The 18295-nt window shown below is 40.4% G+C and overlaps 1 protein-coding gene across 1 annotated transcript in view; it reads right to left on the bottom strand.

Annotated features, from left to right (window-relative positions):
• Positions 1-711: 711 nt before the first annotated feature.
• Positions 712-18295, bottom strand: part of LOC115503920 (zinc finger protein 33B) — a 31693-nt gene continuing 14109 nt past the window's right edge. The window contains 4 exon segments of the mRNA XM_032591588.1: positions 712-1889; positions 1891-4487; positions 7631-7726; positions 8015-8156. Of these exon segments, the coding sequence (XP_032447479.1) occupies positions 1791-1889; positions 1891-4487; positions 7631-7726; positions 8015-8156 (2934 nt within the window). The 3' untranslated portion in view covers positions 712-1790.

Raw genomic sequence — 18295 nt, 5'->3', positions numbered from 1 at the left:
TTACCTCAAATTTGGCCAAGGAGAAACCCTGCAGGCTAGCTTCTGGGACCTCTGACATCTCCCCATTAATCTTTGAGTATTTCCTTGTTTTCTGACACAAGAGGTCCCAGCCTCATCCTGGACACTTCAGGGCCCAGGTCTAGACCCAGCTGTCTCTCCGGGGAGTCCTGGTTCCTTGTGTGGGAAATGCTGGCACCATATCTGCTCATCTGTGGGGGGGTGCCATGGCTTCTGGACCCTCAGTGGACACAGCTAAGAGATATACAACTTCTAAAAAATAATGAGCAATACTTTCAATTCATATTTCTCATTATGGCAAGGTTTACACAAATTCTTGTTTTTATGGTCACCTCTTCTCTTAAACTGGGGGTTTGGGCTCTGGTATCTCCAATGGTTTCCTTTTGCCTTATCTTACAATATACAAAAACTGGATCCAAAATAACACCAGGATTACTAATAAAATTAATGAGCCATGTTTATAAGTTTTTGCAGGTCTTTGTCCTTAAACATATCCCACTGAAAACATACAGTCATAATTCTGCATTCACAAGTTTCTTGTAAAAATTATTTTCTCTGTGCGGTTACCAATTTGATATAAAGATGATTTCTGTTTTCAATTTCAGAATGCTTTTATTTTCTATTTTTGAATATGTAAATAATTTTACATTTATTCAAAAGTCAAAATTTCATAAAAAGGTGTAACGAAAGAAATGTTGCTTCTATCCCTGACTCTAGCATGTTCACTCTTGCCTCCGATTCATTTTATTAGTTTACGGTTTATCCTTCTAGTACTTCCCTTTGCAAAAATAAGCGAGTGTGTGTGTGTGTGTGTGTGTGTGTGTGTGTGCGCGCGCGCGCAAATTACTTCCCAACTCTTACGCTGAATGTAGCGTGATATGTGGTGTTAGTGTACTTCCCTTTCCTTAACAGTCTGTTGGGGTATAGTACTTCAAATTTGTCAAACGTATCACTTATAATGCATATTGTACTATAAAAATACAAAAACACACTGGGGGCATTTAGTGTGAGAAATCTGTCCTGATAATTACTAAACCATGGGGAGATACTTCCTACAGACACCAATTTCAACATCTGCTACATAAAGCAAACATACATCATGTGTGTACAAAGCCGTCCTTACTTGGGCACCTCAAGTGTCTCATGCTGTCAGCTGCTGCCATGTGCTTTTCCAAAGGCCTCATACTCCCACAATGAGCATCTTCAAAATCTGGTACCACGTCAGGATTATGACTTCTAGTGCTACATTATCTCTAGAAAAAACAATGTATCCACATATTCCAAATTGATAGAATTCCCCTCAATATTAATTCCTTTCTTCTACAGAGTTTGATTTTTTTCTTTGAACACTTTCATGTATGTAAAACATTTATATAGTTCCACTCCAGCATCAATTACCTGGTGATCAGTAAGCTGTGACTCTGTAAATGCTTTTATACTTTTGTTGCACTCTGTGATTTTAGCGCTGTGACTGATTTCTCTGAGACACAGGTTAGATTCATAGGTAGACGCTAATATGCGGGACATTGTTAGGGCTGTCTCTCCACGTGAGTTCTTTGATATTTAGTACTGTATGACATGGATACCCCCCCGACATTCATTCCAGAGAGAGCCCACAAACCCCCGCCCCCTTGTCTTCTGATGCCAATTAAAGACTGAATTTCCACAGGAGAGGGTCTCCACATTATTAAAGTCATAAGGTTTCTCCTGGGTTCTCTTGGAGTGACAAAATTTGACTTCGCTCAGGAGGGTTTTCCATATCTGCTGCATCTTTAGGGTATCTCTCTTGTGTGAATTACCTGATGCTTTGTGAGAGTCGATTTCTTGCAGAAGGACTTCCCACATTTGCTACATTCATAGGGCTTCTCCCCCCGTGTGTGTGCGCTGGTGAACCGTGAGCGTCGACTTCATACAGAAGGACTTCCCACATCGCTTACACTCATAGGGCTTCTCCCCTGTGTGAGTTCTCTCATGATTAATGAGGTTTGACTTCACATAAAAAGTTTTCCCACATTCCTTACATTCAAAGGGGTTCTTCCCTGTGTGAGTTCTCTGATGGACAGTGAGGTGTGATTTCATACAGAAAGATTTCTCACATTCATTGCATTTATAAGGTTTCTCTTCTGTGTGAGTTCTCTGATGTATGGTTAAGGCTGACTTATAACAGAAAGATTTCCCACATTTGTTACATTCGTGGGGCTTCTCCCCAGTGTGTGTTCTCTGGTGTTCAATGAGGTGTGACTTCTGGAAGAAGGTTTTTTTACATTCCTTACACTCATAGGGTTTCTCCCCTGTGTGTGTTCGCTGATGTTTAGTGAGGTGGGACTTCTGGAAGAAGGTTTTCCCACATTTCTCACATTCATAAGGTTTTTCCCCCGTGTGTATTCTCTGGTGTTGACTGAGGGCTGACTTCATATAGAAGGATTTCCCACATTCGTTACATTTATAGGGTTTCTCCCCCGTGTGAGTCCTCTGGTGTACAGTTAAAGTTGACTTATGGCGAAAGGTCTTCTGACATTCGTTACATTCATAGGGTTTCTCTTCCGAATGTGTCCTCTGATGATCGGTGAGATTGGACTTCATGGAAAAGGCTTTCCCACATTCACTACATACGTAGGGTTTCTTTCCCGTGTGATTTCTCTGATGAATATTAAGAAGTGACTTCACATAGAATGACTTCTCACATTCATTACACTTAAAGGGCTTCTCTCCAGTGTGAGTTCTCTGGTGTATGATGAGGGCTGACTTCATATGGAAGGCCTTCCCACATTTGTCACACTCATGTGGTTTCTCCCCTGTGTGCGTTTTCTGATGTTTAGTGAGGGCTGATTTTTTATAGAAGGACTTCTCACATTCATTGCATCCATAGGGTTTCTCCCCCGTGTGGGTTCTTTGATGTACTATTAGGATGGAATTCATGGAGAAGGCTTTGCCACACTTGTTACATTCATAAGGTTTCAAACCGGTGTGAATTTTCTGATGTTTAGTGAGGTTTGATTTCACACAGAAGGTTTTCCCACATTCCTTACACTCATAGGGTTTCTTCCCTGTATGAGATACTTGATGGATAATCAGGGCTGATTTATAGCAGAAGGACTTCCCACAATCTGCACATTTATAGGGTTTCTCTTCTGTATGCTTCCCCTGGTGTACGTGCAGGGCTGACTTATAGTAGAAGGATTTCCCACATTCATTACATCCATAGGGTCTCTCCCCTGTGTGTGTCCTCTGATGGTCAGCAAACTGTGACTTCTGTAAGAACGTTTTCCCACACTCATTGCATTTGAAAGGTTTCTCCCCCGTATGTGTTTTCTGATGTTTAGTTAAGTTCGATTTCACACAGAAGGATTTCCCACATTCCTTACATTCATAGGGTTTCTCCCCCGTGTGAGTCCTCTGATGATGATTGAAGTTTGATTTTGCATAGAAGGATTTCCCACACTCGGTACACTGATAGGGCTTCTCTCCTGTGTGAATCCTCTGATGGACTTTGAGGGCGGAGTTATGACGAAAAGACTTGTTGCACTCACTGCACACATACAGCCTCCTTTCTGACTGTGTCCTCTGCTGACCAGGAGGGGCCAATTGAACGGGGGCTGTGTCACACTCACTAGGCTTCTCTCCTGGGTGAGATCCCAGAGGGTCTGTGGGTTGTGATTTCTGAAAAGTTTTCCCACATTTATTACTTTCACATGGTTTCTCTCCTGTGTGTACCTTCTGGTGCTGAGTCAGGGGAGACTCCTGATAAAAACACTTCCCACAGTGACTACATTCAAAGGTTTTCTCTCCCGTGTGAGTTGCAGGAGGTTGAGTGAGATGGGACTTCTTGCTGAAGTTATTCTCATTTTCATTAGATTCTTGGGTTTTCTCCTCCACGTTAACTTTCTGATGTTTTAAGAGGGCTGACTTCTCACACTCTTTGACCTCAGAGTGACTCTTCCTTGTGTGAGTTTCCTGAAGGACTTGGCGGGCTGACTCATCACTGATATTTCCCCCATGTTCTGTACAATCAGGGGATTTCTCTTCTGTTTGAGCCCTTGTAGGTGGAATGATGGCTGACTTACTAAGGAAGGTTTCTCCACATTCGTCATCTTCAAAAAGTAGTCCCAAAGTTTGAATTTTGTGTTGCTCAGTAAGGTCCTGAGTCTGACTGAGGGATTTCCTGTCTTGGCTATGTGCGTCAGATTTCTTCCCAGTAGGAATATTTTCTTGATTATTATCAAAAAGAAATTTCTCACATGCAGTAATTTCATCAGAGTTCCTACTTGAATGACTTTTATCACTAATAACAGATTCTGAAACATTTTTCAAACTCTTTCCACATGAGTCATACTCACAGGGTGTTTTTCTGCAAACGTTCTCTCTCTTCTTAGTCAGAGATTTTTTGTTAATGAGTGAAACTCGCCACAAACATTTATCTTGGTTTTCCTGGCTTCTGTCTATAAGGTCATAAAGAAAAATTAAGTCTACTTTAAAGATGTTAACACATTTCCTATGATTACCAAGATCAAGATAATTAACACATCCATCACCTTATGTAGTTAACACAAGTAGATTGTGCGTGTGGTGAGAATGGTCAACATCTACTCTCAACAACTTTCCTCTGTTCTTACCGTCTTAGTCCCCATGCTGTGCATCACACCCCCAGAACTTGAATAAGTCATTTGTGAGAAAAAAAAAAAAATCAAGCTGATCTAAGACAACCATAATAGCATTTAGTGCTAAAAGCAATGGGGAAAGAATGACAAATCCTTCAAGACTAAAAGTAAATCCCAACAGTCTCATATGTAGACAAAATGGTACTCAGGTGAAGTAATGCCCGTGAATCTGAACATGCAAGAATGCAGGTAAATATTGTTTTCATGAATTCTTAAAGAACCTACTAGAAAATGAACATCAATCAAGAAATGGTAGGGGTGCCTGGGTGGCTCAGTTAAGCATCCAACCTCGGCTCAGGTCATGATCTCATGATTTGTGAGACTGAGCCCCATGTCAGGCTCTGTGCTGACAGTGCAAAGTGTGCTTGGGATTCTCCCTCTGCCTCTCTCTCTGCCCCTCCCCAGCTCGCTCTTTCTCTCTCTCTCTCTCTCGAAGGAAGGAAGGAAGGAAGGAAGGAAGGAAGGGAAGGGAAGGGGAAAGGAAGGGGAAAGGAAGGGGAAAGGAAGAGGAAAGGAAGGGGAAAGGAAAGGAAAGGAAAGGACAGTAAAATGTAATACAGCAGGAGACTGCTTCTGAGGACTGATTTGTTGAACTGGGAATCAAGCCTGGAAGCGGGGCCTGGCTATGAGAATAGAATGAAAACATAAAGGACTTCAGATCTTAGAATTATTCGATGTTAAATTATAAACGTCCCCAAACCGATCCTCCCCAACCCCCCAGCGCAGTAACACCTCCCACCACCACCATCATGTTGCTCAGATGGAACACTTGCCTCCCCCCATCACATGTCACATCTGACTCAGCAGCCAATCCTCCTCTCTAAACACGCAGCCCCGCCTCCCCATGTGCACCAGCTCCTTATTCTAAGCCGCCATCACTTCTCATCTGAAGCAATGCAAGCATGTCTCCCCCACTGAAACCCAACAGCCCACACAGCTCACCATCTAGGCTAACCTGACTAGTGCTCTGCTGTCTTTGTGACAGGACTTTACTCCTGCAGGAAACTCCTGCCCAGGAAGCTACAGATTGCAAGTAATTTTAATGTTCAGAAGCTTCCCCAAAACCTTTTTTTTTTTTAATTTTTCAAATTATTATTTTAGAGAGAGAGTGCTAGCAGGGAAGACGGGCAGAGGGAGGGAGAGAATCTGAAGCTGGCTCCACGCTCGGTGCAGGGCTCGATCCCACAACCCACAATGATTGTGACCTGAGCCTAAATCAAGAGTTAGACGCTCAGCTGACTGACCACCTAAACACCCTTTCCCAGAAACCTTTCAAATAAACTGCTTAACTTTCCAATAAATAATAAACTTTTTCTCCAGGACTCTTCAATCCTTGTTGTGTTCACACATCCTGAACTATTACATTAGCATCCTTACCCAATGGTTATCAAGATCCTGTCTGAAACCATACCCTCAAATCCCACAAATAACCTGATTTTGTTCACCCACCTACAAGGCACTACTGAAACTGTCAGGGTGAGCAATAAATTCAAATGTGGCATATTGGCGGGTGATTCCGGCAGCGTGCTCGTGGGGCCAGCCCTGCATACGGTCTCTGTTTCTACTTTTAACCACCACACTCACACCCATCTCTGATCTTCTTGGACAGTAGTGGCCACGGAAACTCTTCTAAAATATTCTTTTGCAGAAATCTGTTAACAGCTGCCCATTTCACCAAAAATGGAGTCAAAGCCCTTACCATGCCCTGTAAAACATCATCTGGGCTCTGGCTGACTCTCTGAAGTCATCCCCTACCAGTGTTCCTCTCAAATATATCCTTGCAGCCACAGTGGCCCCCAGAGCACTTCCAACAAACCCTGCCACAAGAGCACGGCCCAGGTATTCACTGTGCCTGGAACCCCTAGAATCCACATAACATTCAATTATCTGCTCTAAGGTGGACCTCATCAAAAAGGTATTCTCTGACCACCTTTTTTTTTTTAATTTTTATTTTTTCAATGTTTATTTATTTTTGAGAGAGAGAGAGCGATAGCATGTGAATAGGGGAGGGGCAGAGAGGGAGACACAGAATCTGAAGTAGCTCCAGGCTCCAAGCTGTCAGCACAGAGCCTGACACGGGGCTCAAACTCACAAACCATGAGATCATGACCTGAGCTGAAGTTGGACGCCTAACCAACTGAGCCACCCAGGTGCCCAGGTGGGGTGTCAGAGAGCACACCCCACTCCATCTGCTTTTAGCCTGCTTTAATTGTCTTCATGGGTCTTGTCACCACTTGATAGGTAAATTTTTTAGTTATATCTATCTTCTCCTGCTAGCTTGTAAGCTCCAAGAGCTCAGGAAGATTGTTACATTTACTGGTTTATCTCCAACACCAAGAACATGAGTGGCACATAGTAGAAATATCTGCAGAAGAATGAATGAATGAATGCACACGTAAGGGGGGAACATAAAAAGAAAATACACCATGGGGGCGCCTGGGTGGCGCAGTCGGTTAAGCGTCCGACTTCAGCCAGGTCACGATCTCGCAGTCCGGGAGTTCGAGCCCCGCGTCAGGCTCTGGGCTGATGGCTCGGAGCCTGGAGCCTGTTTCCGATTCTGTGTCTCCCTCTCTCTCTGCCCCTCCCCCGTTCATGCTCTGTCTCTCTCTGTCCCAAAAATAAATAAAAACGTTGAAAAAAAAATTAAAAAAAAAAAAAAAGAAAATACACCATGAAAATGGAGGAAGATGCACACTAGAGAAAGAAACAGAAGACGCTAAGATGACGCAAGCAAGGGTTCAATACTGGGTATCAGGCAGAAAAGGACAGCACTGGTATTTACAAGTGATGAAGTAGGGCGATTTGGGTGATTGGAGGTCTGCTAGCTCACTGTTCAGCTACTTCCGAAGGCCTCAGGGCCCAAAATAGAACTACTGAGACACACACCAACCTCAGAACCAGCCCATCCGGGACCTGATTTCTGTGGGCTTCATTCTCCATAATGACTAACTCACCTTGATCACCCTGATCTGGGGATTCTCCCCTTGATGGCCACAGCTCTTCTCCTTGCTCCAACTTGAAGATCACCTCTGGTTTGGTGAGGTGACACCCTGTGAGTGGGATACAGGATAAAACTCCTCACGGGCTGCTTGGGTATCAGGGTCCGTGGAGGACGAGGAAGGTGCAGCTTTAGGAGCCACATGATAAAGGTGCCCATTTGAACCTTTCATTAGGGAGGCAGGAACACATCCTTTCTATGCCCAATGAGAACATCTTTGACCCATGAGATGTACACACATTATCACTAAACACTCCTTCAAGGGCCCACAAACTCTGGCAGCTAAGAACGAAGAAAAGAAACGCATGCTATGAGACATTACACAGGGAACACCCCTCACCCACTGAGACCAGGTGGCTGTAGTTCTCCAGCATCACGTCCCAGTACAGCGTCCTCTGCGTGCCTGTCAGTTGTAGCCACTCATCCCGGGTAAAGTCCACAGTCACGTCCTTGAACGACACGGATCCCAGACCACCGCATTTCTGTTCAAGCCAAAGAGATCAGTTATTAGGTGACATGAAACAGATATGTGAGAACTAACTCTTAACATGTTTACTCTGAGAGTTTACAACAAATATTATACATGTTGCCTACTCTGTATCTTGTTTTGTTTTTATTTTGTGGGGTAAACTGATATGACAGGAAAACCCAGTGTATTAACTTATTAATTCAAATAAAAAAACTACACTTCCTACTGTGTTTCTGAAACTGTCCTACCCTGCCAAGAATATAAAGCTAAATCAGTCCTCTTTTCTTCACCCTGCGCTTAAGGAGCTTAAGCCTTAGTAAGGAGGCAAATCACATTTACAAACACTTATCCTGTAATACGGTATTATGAGATGTGCATGGGAATCATGTACAGTTAGTGTTAAATAAGGGTAGACAATATGGTTCTATTGTGTATTGTCAGGTTGTGCTTCATCTAGCAGGGGATCTTTGTTAATGTGACACCATTACACAAGCAGAGCCAAGGAGGCATGACAAACACCCAGAAGTGTGACAGGAGAACGCGGTGTAGGACTCTCAGAAGATAAAGATCTACAAAGGTGTTCAGGGATACATTACAGAGTGAGTCTGGGTCTTAGTCCTATAGCTGAGTGTCTCTAAAATACTGCACCCTCACCCTAGCAATAAATTTTTGAGCACCTCCAATTAATGTATTTATTAATAAATAATATATACACCCTGTCAACCCACGCAATGATGATAGGCTTAATTTAACTTTTTTTTTTCCCCCTGGCTGAAAGTTGAATGTAGACAATTGACTGGTTCCTTCCTACTGGAGCATCCTAGGCCCTCTATAGGCAGGAGGTAGGACACTCAAGATAATGAGGAGCCAGTAAGGATTGAAAGCAATCACTGTCACAGCTGCAATGTTTACACTGAAATACAAGACAGATCTCAAATCAAAAACTTCCAAAAACCCGACTTTAAAACTTAAGGTACCAGGAAAAGAAGAAATTAAACCAAAACCCAGCTGAAAGAAATAATAAAATCAGAACAGAAATAAACAAAATAGAAAAACAACAGATAAAATGAAAATAAAAGTCAGTTTTTCAAAGAGATAAACAAAATGAATAAACTTTTACCTAGATGGACTAAGAAAAAACAGCGAAGTCTCAAATTACTAAAATCAGAAATGAAGAATAAGGACATTACTACCAATTTTGCAGAAATAAAAAGGCTTATAAGACATTACTATGAACTACAGTGTGCCAAAACACTGGAAAACCAAGAGGAAATGGACAGATTACCAGAAACACAAAACCCAGCAAGACTAAATCAGGAGGAAAATAGATGATCTGAACAGAACTGTAACTAGGAAGGAGACTGGGTCAGAAATGAGGAATATAGGGACAAATACAAGTCCAGGACCTCATGGCTTCACTGTTTCATTCTATCAAAAATTCAAAGAAGAGCTAAATTACAATCCTTCTCAAACTTTTCCAGAAAACTGAAGAGGACTGAACACTTCCTAACTCATTCTGTGAGACCAGCATCACCATGATACCAAAGCCAGAAAAAGACACTGCAAGAAAACTACAGACCATTATCCTTTACGTACAGATGCAAAATCCTCAACAAAATTCTAGCAAACCAAATTCAGCAGTATATTAAAAGTAGTACATACCATAACCAAGTAGTTTATTCCTGGAATGTGAAGATAGTTCAAAATATGAAAATCAATCAACATCATATACTACACATTGACTGAAGGAAAAAAAACCATACGATAATCTCAACTGATGGAGAAGCATCTGACAAAATCCAGTACCCCTTCTTCATGAAAAAACACTCAATAAACTGTGAATAGTAAGAACCTACCTCAACATAATAAAAGTAATACATGGAAAACCCAGAGAAAACATCACATTCAGTGGTGAAAGAAAGTTTTTCCTCTAAGACCAGGAACAAGACAAGGATGCCCAATTTTCGCCACTTCTATTCAATATAGTACTGGAAATTCTAACCAGAGCAATTATGCAAAAAAAAAAAAAAAAAAAGAGAGAGAGAGAGAGAGAACATATTCAAATCAGAAAGGAAGAAGTAACATTACAGCTATTTGCAAATAGTATGATCTTGTATGCAGAAAACCCTAAAGAGTCCACAAAAAAAACTGAGCTAATAAAAGAATTCAGCAAAGTAGCAGGAAGGATACAAAGTCAACACACAAAAAAACAGTTCCATTTCTATACACTAACAACAATTTGAAATGGAAGTTATAAAAACAATCCCATTTACAATAACATCAAAAAGAATAAAATACTAGGAATTAACAAAGGAGGTGAAAATTTGTACAATAAAAGCCACACAACACTGCTTAAAGAAATTAAAGACATAACTAGATAGGAACACACCCCACACTCATGGACTGGAGGACATAACATTGCAAAGATGTCAAGATGCTACCTAAAGCGATCTACAGAATCAACGCAATCCCTATCAAAATCCCAATGATTTTTTTTTTTACAAAAATAGAAAAACTCTTTTTAAAATTCCCATGGAATCTCAAGGGACCCCAAATAACCCAAAACAATCTTGAAAAAGAAGAGCTGGAGGACTCATATTTCCTGACTGCAAAACTCACTACAAAGCTACAGAAATCAGAACAGTGTGGCACAGGCAATAGACAGACATATAGACAAATGGAACAGAGAGCCCAGAAATAAAACCTCACATACAAGGTCAGATAGTTTTTTGTAAAAGTGCCAAGACCATGAAATGGGTAAAAGACAGTTTTTTCAACAAATGGCACTGGGAATACTGGGTATCCACATGCAAAAGAATGAAGTTGGAACCCTATTTAACACCACAGACAAAAATTAAAGTGGATCAAAGACCTAAATGTAAGATTTAAAACTATAAAACTCTTAGAAAAAAACTTAAGGCAAAATCTTTATGACACTATACCTGGCTATAATTTTCTGGATAGGACATCACAACAAAAGAGCAGGCAACAAAAGAAAAAACAGATAAATTGAACTTCCTGAAAATTACAAAGTCTGTGCATCAAAAGACACTCTCAACAGAGTAAAATGCAACCCACAGAATGGGCCAAAATATTTGCAAGTAATATATCTGATAAGGTGTTAATACCCAGAATACATAGAGAACTCCTAAAGCAAAACAACAACAAACCACAAACATCCAGTTCAAAAATGGGCAAAGGACTTCAGCATTTTCCAAAGAAGATATACAAATGGCCAATAAACACGAGAAGATGCTCAACATCACTAATCATTACAGAAATGCAAATTAAAACTACAATGAAATACCACCTTGCACCCATTAGGTTATGATAATACACACACACACACACACACACACACACACACACACACACCCAAGTGCTGGAGAGGATGTAGAGATAGGGCATCCCCTGTGCACAGTTGGTGGGGATGTGAAATAGTACAGCCATTATGGAAGGGTGTGGCAGTTCTGCCAAAAAGTTAAAAACAGAATTACCGCATGACCCAGAAATTCTGCTTCTGGATATAGACCCAAAAGAACTGAAAGCGGGGTTGTGAAGAAATGTTTGTACACCTGTATATATAGCAGCATTATTCACAATAGCTATAATGTGGAAACAACCCAGGTATTCCTCAACAGATGAACAGATAAGCAAATGTGTTATATAAACAAAATATTATTCATCCTTAAAAAGGAAGGATATTCTGACACATGCTATAATATAGATGAACCTTTAAGACATTATGTTAAGTGAAATAAGCCAGCCACAAAAAGACTGATACTGTATGACATCATTTACATGAGCTAAATATACAGGAATATCAGACATAGATATGAATATATAAATATATCAGATATCAGAATAGTCAATATCATAGACAGAGAATAGTGGTTGCCAGAGACAAGAGGAAGGAAGGAATACAGTTATTGTTCAATGGGCACAGAATTTCAGTTTTATAAGGTTAAAAGAGTTACGGGGATGGATGGTGGAGATGGCTGCACAACATTATGAATGTATTTATTTAATACCACTTAAAAATAATTAGAATGGTAAATTTTATATGCCACAATAAAAAAATTGGGGAAAATTGCATTGAAGAGTGAACCCCCATCAAATGTACATGGCTGGAGAAAGACACACTATGCTAATACTAACCAAAAGAAAGCAGGCGGGCCTATATTATTTTCAGGCTCAGCAGACTTTAATAAAAGTTCTCAAGGATAAAGAGAGGCTTTCATGATGATAAAAGGGTCAATTCTCCAAGAAAAGATAATAATCCTCAATATGTATGTGCCTAACAACAAAATGCCAAATATGTTAAAACTGACAGAACTCCAAGGAGAAAGAGGTGAATCCACCCTTACATAGCTGGAGACTTCAACATTATTCTACCAGAAATGGATAGATCCAGCAGGCAAAAAATCAGTAAGAGAGTTGAACTCAACAACACCATCGGTCAACTGGATCTAACATCTATAGACTACTCCATCCGACAGAAGCAGAATACATTCTTCTCCAGTTCACATGGAACATTCACCAAGACAGACCACATTCTGGGCCATAAAACACACCTTAATTAATTAAGAGGAAATAGAAGTCATACAATTTCTGCCCTCAGACCACAGGGGAATTAAACTATACAGCAATAACAGAAAGATAACTGAAAAACTCCAGAATACATGAAGATTAAACAACACACTTCTAAATAACACACGGGTGAAAGAAGAAATCTCAAAAGAAATTTAAAATAGTTTGTACTAAATGAAAAATAAAACACAATTTATCAAATATTTGTGCAATGCAGCCAGAGCAATACAGCGAAATGTATAGCATTTAGTGCATATGTTAGAAAAGAAAGATCTAAAATCAATCACCTAAGATTCCACCTTAGGAAACTGGAAAAAGAGCCACAAACCGAAAGTGAATAGAAGAAAAAGAAATAATAAAAATTAGAGTAGAAATCAAATGGAAATTTCAAAAGAAATTGAAAAATTGAAATCAATAGGAAAAAAAAAAGTCAGTGAAACCCAAAGCTGATTCTTTGAAAAGATCCAAGAAAAAAAAAAATCAATAAACCTCTATCTAGGCTTTCTATGAAAAAAAGAGAGGACACATAGTACTAAGATGTGAAATCAAAGAGAGGATATAGTGATATCCTAGGGATATTAAAAGATCCTAGGGATGTTAAAATAATAATAGAGGAATACAATGAATAACTCTGTCCACAAATTTGAAAACTGCATGAAGTTATTCAAAGACACAATCTGCCAAACACACAAGAAGAAAGACACCAATCTAAATAAGTCTGTATCTGTCAAAGAAATTGAGTCAATAATTAATAATCTCCCAAAACAGAAAGCACCAAGCTTAGATGCGTTTACTGGTGAATTCTACCAAACACTTAAGGAAGAAATTATACTACTTCTCTACAATCTCCTTTACAAGATAGAAACAGAGAGGGCGCCTGGGTGGCTCAGTCAGTTAAGTGTCTGACTCTTGATTGCAGCTCAGGTCGTGGTCTCAGGTCGTGAGATTGAGCCCGGCATCAGGCGCCATGCTAGTTGGGGAAGTCTGCTTAAGATTCTCTCTCTCCCTCTCCCTCTACACCTGGCTGGTTCATCATGCATGTGCACTCTTTCTCTCTCTCTAAAAAAGAAAAAAGAAACAGAGTGGAATAGTTCCTATTTCATTCTATGTGGCCATCAATACCCTAATATTAAAATAAGACAGACATTCCAAGAAAACTGCACACCAATATCTCTCATCAACGTAGAAGCAAAATCCTCAATAAAATATTAGCAAAACAAGTCCAACAATGTATAAAAAGAGTTATATATCACAACCAAGTAGTATTTTTCCCAGATACACAAGGCTGGTTAAATATTTAAAATCAATTAAGGTAAACCCATTTCATCAACAGACTAAAGAAGAAAAATCACATGACCACATCCATAGATGCAAAGCATCTGAAAAACGATAAAAACTCTAAATAAACTAGGAATACAGAGAAAGGTCCTCAACTTGATAAAGAATACCTACCAAAACCTACAGCTAACATCATACTTAATGGTGAGGAACTAGAAGCTTGGGAACTGATTGGGAAGGAAGAAATAAGGTGTCTTTGTTCACAGATGGCATGTTCATCTATGTAGAAAATCCAAAAGAATTAACAAAAAAAGTCCTGAAGCTATTAAGTGATTATAGCAAGTTTGCAGAATACAAGGTTAATATACAGCAGTCAACTGTTCTCCCTTATAACAGCAATGAGTAGGTGGAATTTGAAATTAAAAACATAATTTCATGTACATTTTCACCGAGAAAAAAATGATACTTGGGGGGCACCTGGGTGGCTCAGTCGGTTAAGGGTTCGACTTCGGCTCAGGTCATGATCTCACAGTTCGTGGGTTTGAGCCCCACGTCAGGCTCTGTGCTGACAGCTCAGAGCCTGGAGCCTGCTTCCAATTCTGTGTCTCCCTCTCTCTCTCTGCCCCTCCCCTGCTCATGTTCTGTCTCTCTCTCTCATAAAAAAAATAAACTTAAAAAAATTTTTTTAAATGGTACTTGGGTATAAATCTAACAAAATATATACAAAATATGTATGAGGAAAATCATAAGTCTCTGATGAAACAAATACAAAACTAAATAAGTGGAGAGTTAGCCCATGTTTGTGGACAGGAGGACTCAATGTTGTCAAGATATCAGTTCTTCCCAACTTGATCTATAGCTTCAATCCTAATCAATCCTAATCCTCCTAATCAAAATCCCAGCAAGTTATTTTGTGGATATCAACAGATTCTAAAGTTTATACATAAAGGCAAAAACCTACAGTGGCCAATATAATATTGAAAGCAAGGAACAAAGTTGGAAGACCAACACTACCTCACCCCAAGTCTTATATAAAGCTGTAGTAATCAAGGCACCTGCTACTGGTGGAAGAAATCAATGGAACAAAACAGAGATCCCAGAAATAGACCTCCATAAATACAGTCAGCTGATCTTTGACAAAGGAGCAAAGACAGTCTTTTCAACAAATAGCCCTGCAATAATTGGAAATCCACGTGCCAAAAAATTAATCTACATTCAGATCTTACATCTTTCCCAAAAATTAACTCAGAATGGGTCACAGACCTAAATGTAAAATACAAAGCCATACGACTCCTAGAAGACAAAACAGAAGAAAATCTAGACTTTGGGTTTGGAGATGACTTTTTATATACAACTTCAAAGGCATAATCCACAAAACAAAGAACTGATGAACCAGACTTCATTAAAATTAAAACTTCCACTCTGTGAATGACATTGTCAAGAGAGTAAGAAGACAAGCCACAGACTGAAAGAAAATATTTGCAATAAAAATATCTGATAAGGGACTGTTACCCAAAATATACGAAGAACTCTTAAAACTTAACAATAAGCGGGGCACCTGGCTGGCTCACTCAGAAGAGCATGACTGTTAATCTTAGGGTCATGAGTTCAAGCCCCACGTCAGGTGTAGAGATTATTAAAATAAAATAAATAAACCTAAAAAATAAAAACTCCACACTAAGAAAACAAACAACCCGAGACCTTCAGGGACACCTCACCAAAGACATACAGATAGCAAATAAGCATATAAAAAGGTGCTCCTGGGGCGCCTGGGTAGCTCAGTCGGTTGAGCGGCTGACTTCGGCTCAGGTCATGATCTCACAGTCTGTGGGTTCAAGCCCCGCGTCAGGCTCTGTGCTAACAGCTCAGAGCCTGGAGCCTGTTTCCAATCCTGTGTTTCCCTCTCTCTCTGCCCCTCCCCCAGTCTCACTTTGTCTCACTCTCTCAAAAATAAATATAAAAAAAAATTTTTTAAAGGTGCTCCATATATCATTAGAGAAATGAAAATTAAAATACCACCACACACCTATTAGTATGACCCAGATCCAGAACATTGATAACACCACATGCTGGTCAGGATGGAAAACAACAGGAATTTTCATTCAGTTCTGGTGGGAAACGCAAAATGGTATAGCTAGCGTGGACAAGTTTGATGGGTTTCTTGTGAAACTAAACATACTCTTACCATATGATCCAGCAATCACACTCCTTGATATTCACTCCATGAAGTTAAAACTTGTGTCCACACAAAAACCTGCACGTGGACATTTATTCCAGCTTTGTTCACTACTGCCAATACTTGGAAGCAACCCAGATGTCTTTCAGTGGGTGATGGATTAACTACACTGTGGCCCATCCAGACAGCAGGGTATTATTCAGAGCTGAAATGAAATGAGCTATCAAGCTATGAAAAGACAGGAATCTTTTTTTTTTTATGTTTATTTATTTATTTTCGAGAGAGAAAGACAAGGTGTGAGCAGGGGAGAGGCAGAGAGAGAGGGAGACACAGAATCCAAAGCAGGCTCTAGGCTCTGAGCTGTCCGCACAGAGCCCTACGTGGGGCTCGAACCCACAGTGAGATCATGATCTGAGTTGAAGTCAGACACTTAACTGACTGAGCTACCCAGGTGCCCTTTCAGGAATCTTAAATGCATACCACTAAGTGAAAAAAAGCCTGTCTGAAAAGGCTACATACTGTACAATCCCAACTATATGACATTCTGGAAAAGGCAAAACTATGAGGACAATGAAAATATCAGTGGTTGCCAGGGGGAGGGAGAAGGGAGGGATGAATAGCACAGAGGATTTCTAAGCACAGTGAAAATGCAGTTGGTCTCTGAACATAGGTTTAAACTGCATGGGTCCACTTATACTCAGATTTTTTTTTTCTTTAAATTTTTATTTACTTTGAGAGAGAGAACATGAGCTGGGGAGGGACAGAGAGAGATACAGAGAGAGAGAATCCCAAGCAGGCTTCATGCTGTCAGTGCAGAGCCCAATGCAGGGCTCAACCTCTTGAAGCGGGAGATCATGACCTCAGCCAAAATCAACAGTCGGATGCTTAAGTGAGTGAGCCACCCAGGTGCCCCTGATGTTTTTCAATAAATTCAGTACTACAAATATGTTTTCTCTTCCTTATGAGTTTTTAATGACAGTTTCTTTTTCTCTAGCTTATTTATATCGTAAGAATATAGTATATAACACAGGTAACATAAAAATATGTGTTAATCGACTGTTTATGTTACTAGTAAAGCTTCCAGTCTATTAACAGTTGAGTTTGTGGGGGGAGAGAGCTAAAAGCTATGTGTAAATCTCTGACTGAACGAGGTATTGGTGCACCTAATCCCCAAGTCGCTCAAGGGTCAACGGTACGCTGTATGATATCGTAATTGGGTATACATGTTACACATTTGTCAAAAACCCACAGTGTGAACACCAAGAGTGAACCCTAAGGTAATCTATGGACTTTGGATGATTATGATGTATTAATGTAGGTTCATCAATTACAACAAATGCACCTCTCTGGGAGGGGGGGGGGATGTTGATAATGGGGAAGGCTGGGGGTGGGGGGTAGGAGTACATGAGAAATCTCTGTACCTTCCACTCAATTTTGGTGGAAACCTAACGCTGCTCTAACAAAAACCAAATCCTTAAAGCAACAACAACAAAACTCCACCTTGTATGATCCAAGACAGCATTCAGGGAAGGGAAAGGACACCCTAGTTCTCCCGGATGGCCCTGCTGGGTTCCCAGGTAGGATGGTTACCAAGTAAGAGCAGAGTATGGGGCACCTGGGTGGCTCAGTCGGTTAAGTGTTCGACTTCAGCTCAGGTCATGATCTGGCACGGTTCATGAGTTCGAGCCCCATGGCCAGCTCTGCGCTGACAGCTCAGAACCTGGAGCCTGCTTCGGATTCTGTGTCTCCCTCTCTCTCTGCAACTCCCTCCCCCACTCATGCTCTGTCTCTCTCTCAAAAATAAACATTAAAAAAAATTTTTTTAAAAAGGAAGTTCTGATATAGGCTATAGCATGCATGAACCCTGAAAACATTTTAAGTGAAAGAAGCAAGACACAAAAGAATAAAGACTGTGTGATTGCACTTAAATAAAATATCTAGAATAGGGAAATTCATAGAAACAAAGCAGTTTTGGGTACCACTAGCTGGGGGGTGGGGGGAGATCGGGGGTTACTGCTTAAGGATTACAGAGATGTGTCTGGGGAGATGAAAAAGTTTTGAAAATCATGGTGATGGCTTCACAACACTGTGAGTGTAATTAATGCCAC

Source organism: Lynx canadensis, chromosome E3 (genome assembly GCF_007474595.2).
Source record: "Lynx canadensis isolate LIC74 chromosome E3, mLynCan4.pri.v2, whole genome shotgun sequence".
Classification (NCBI taxonomy): domain Eukaryota; kingdom Metazoa; phylum Chordata; class Mammalia; order Carnivora; family Felidae; genus Lynx; species Lynx canadensis.
Note: the sequence above shows the minus strand (reverse complement) of the source record. Positions and strands in the feature narration are given on the sequence as shown.